This window comes from Canis aureus, chromosome 30 (assembly GCF_053574225.1).
Source record: "Canis aureus isolate CA01 chromosome 30, VMU_Caureus_v.1.0, whole genome shotgun sequence".
Classification (NCBI taxonomy): Eukaryota; Metazoa; Chordata; class Mammalia; order Carnivora; family Canidae; genus Canis; species Canis aureus.
Genome location: NC_135640.1, coordinates 30,103,435 through 30,106,385, shown reverse-complemented (window position 1 = coordinate 30,106,385; position 2,951 = coordinate 30,103,435). Strand labels below are relative to the sequence as shown.

Genomic DNA, 2,951 nt, shown 5'->3' with positions numbered 1-2,951 from the left:
AAATGACAAATCAAACAGCACAGGAGTCACCGCAAGATAAACCTTCTCAATCTCTCCTCTTCCTCAAGGTATCAATCTTCATTACCCTACTACATAGAGGTGGAACACAAGTCATAGCACAAGAAAAAATATGACCATTATTTTAGAAATTTTGTAATACTTGTCAGGAACACCTGAAAACAATTTAAGTCAAAGTGATGTATGTTGTTTTCTGAGGCTGGGAAGAATCTCCTTAAGATGGCTCCTTTGGTCCAATACTTCAAGGCAATTACCTTCTAAACTTTCTTTAGAACAAAAACATTTCCCAGTTTCTGGAGAAGTTTAATAGGGTGAAATACTGCCTCTGATTAGAGATGGAAATACATGGGGCATTTTTTGCCTTTTTTTTTTTTTTTGGTCATTTTTAATGCTTTTTCAGCTTCTTAGATGAATCACCTCTAACATTCCAAAATGATATAAAGCAATTTTAATATTTTACTTATGCCAAGTAAACGCGTGCACACGCACACACACACACACACACACACACGGAGTAAGAACGAAGATTGACTCTTACCAGTTGCATACAATTTAAGCAGCAACATGGGAAATAAGGGAATTTTCACTGAAGCCATTCAAACTGATATCTGATTTTTTTTAAAAATCCTCATACATCTTGCATATTACCACTGCTGCTTCCTGATGACCCTATTCATTAAGTAAACTTGCTTGGCAACAATCAATGTGTGTTTTTGTTTAAAAGAAATGACTATGAATAAATCAGTTTGTTAGCAACTTTGCTATCCAGATGGCAACAATTTTGAGACAGATTGTGAAAGGGGTATCAATTATTTTTAATTAAGCAAGCTTTCCTCATCCCAGTCACTGTCTACCTCTGAAGCAGTTCTCTGAGTGATCTGCTGGGTGACCTTTCGTAGAGAGAGATGACTAATAGCTTTGAAGATTCGACACCATTACCTGAATTCCAAGGCACAAACATTACTGCACTTTCCAGTTGTAAAACCACAGAAACCACATATGTTTGATTATGATGATCTTTTCAGTTCAATTAAAAGCAGAAGGTAACCTGTTTTTACGTGTCATGTGGGTGGCACACCCAAAGATAGGGGTATATAAATGCGACAGTCCAAGAGGTGGCATTCAAACTCAGAACCTTCTCATTGTACAGCACATCTCCTGTCACAATGTCCTACGGCTGCTGCTCAGGAAACTTCTCCTCCCAGTCCCTTGGGGGGTTCCTGAACTACCCAGGATCTTTCTGTGGCTCTTCCTACCCCAGCAACCTGTTCTGCGGCACTAACTTCCGCTCTCCCAGAACCTTCCAGTTGGGATCCTCTCTCAACAGTGACTGTCAGGAGATCGGCTGTGAACCTACCGGCTGCCGGACGTCCTACCTGGTGTCCAGCCCCTGCCAGACATCCTGCTACCCCTCGAGGACCTCCATGCTCTATGGTCCCTGCCAGACGACTTACACTGGGTCTCTGGGCTTTGGCTCCAGTGGCTTTCAATCTTTTGGTTGTGGCTCTCCCTCTCTGGGCTTTGGATGGAGTGGTTTCCCATCAGTGGGCTGTGGTCCCAGTGCTTTTTCATCCCTGGGTTGTAGATCCAGCTTTTACCGTCCAACTTACCTCTCTTCTAGAAGCTGCCAGTCTACTGCTTACCAGCCAACCTGTGGATCTGGCTTCTTCTAATCTTATGTTCAAACATAATACCTACTATGTCTAGAAATTTATTGCAATATTTACTATGTCAGGATCCATGCTATCCATTGATCTCTGTCTTTATCATTAGCTTATAAATTTGACTTGTATTGCTACCTACTGTGGTTTTGAAAGAATTTGAATTCCAGTAATTGGAAAATACATTCATTGAGGAAAGATGTTCAAACAGCTTTCTTGTAGTTATATATTAAGAAACATATTTCTTTCTTAATATCTCCAAGTCATTTCTATTGATGCATTTGTTTCAAAATTTACAAAATGGAAAAAATGTAAGTTTAAATAAAAATATGTTACATGACATTCACATATATGTTTTCATATTATTTGTTTACTCTGTGTCTTCAAAACTACTTCTAAATATCTGACTGGATATTTCTGTGTTTGAATTTACCATTCAAGAAATTTTCACTTTAGGGGTGCCTGGGTGGCTCAGTCGGTTGAATGTCCAGCTCTTGATTTCAGTTCAGGTCATGATCTCAGGGTTATGAGATTGAGCCCCATGTCCAGCTCTGTGCTTAGTACAGAGTCTGTTTCTCCTCTGCTCCTTCTTGTGCTCTCTCTCTCTGTTTCAAAATAAATAAATATATATGTATATACATACATATATATTTACATATAAGAATATATATATATATATATATATATATATACTTTTACTTTTAAAAAATAAAATCATCAATTGTCTTTTTGGTTTGAAAGAAATTATTTCATCTTTAATGTCCATTCCATACCTTCATATGATGAAACCTAGAAACATATTTTTAAGACTGCAAACAATATGGCTTTTGTTCTGTAGGGAGTTAGAAATTTCAATATTTTTATATAAAGTAATTATAAATAATAAAGAGTATTAAATACGCTTCATAATTTTATTTATTTTTTTATTCATGAGAGACACAGAGAGAGAGAGGCAGAGACATATAGACAGAGGTAGAAGCACACTCCACACAGGGACCCTCATTTGGGACTTGATCCTGAGACTCCAATATCACTTCCTGGGCTGAAGGCAGATGCTCAACTGTTGAGCCACCCAGGTGTCCCAGTACACTGCATAATTTTATAAAGAAGTTTATTCTAACAAAATATATCCTAAAATACATGTGAAAGAGGAGTGAAGCTTTCCAGTAGGAAGTTACATGTTATTGACTTAGATCAGGTAAGAGTTCTAGTCACTCCACTCAAATGACATAAGAAATCAAGTCTCAAGTGTGGAATCACTGTATGGTACAC

General features: G+C 37.7%; 1 protein-coding gene across 1 annotated transcript; it reads left to right on the top strand.

The window, feature by feature from the left end:
- Positions 1-1,184: 1,184 nt before the first annotated feature.
- On the top strand, positions 1,185-1,868 carry LOC144301636 (keratin-associated protein 14-like). The gene has a single exon (XM_077878706.1). The coding sequence runs from the start codon at positions 1,185-1,187 to the stop codon at positions 1,689-1,691; it is 507 nt and encodes a 168-aa protein (XP_077734832.1). The 3' UTR covers positions 1,692-1,868.
- The last annotated feature ends 1,083 nt before the right edge of the window (positions 1,869-2,951 follow it).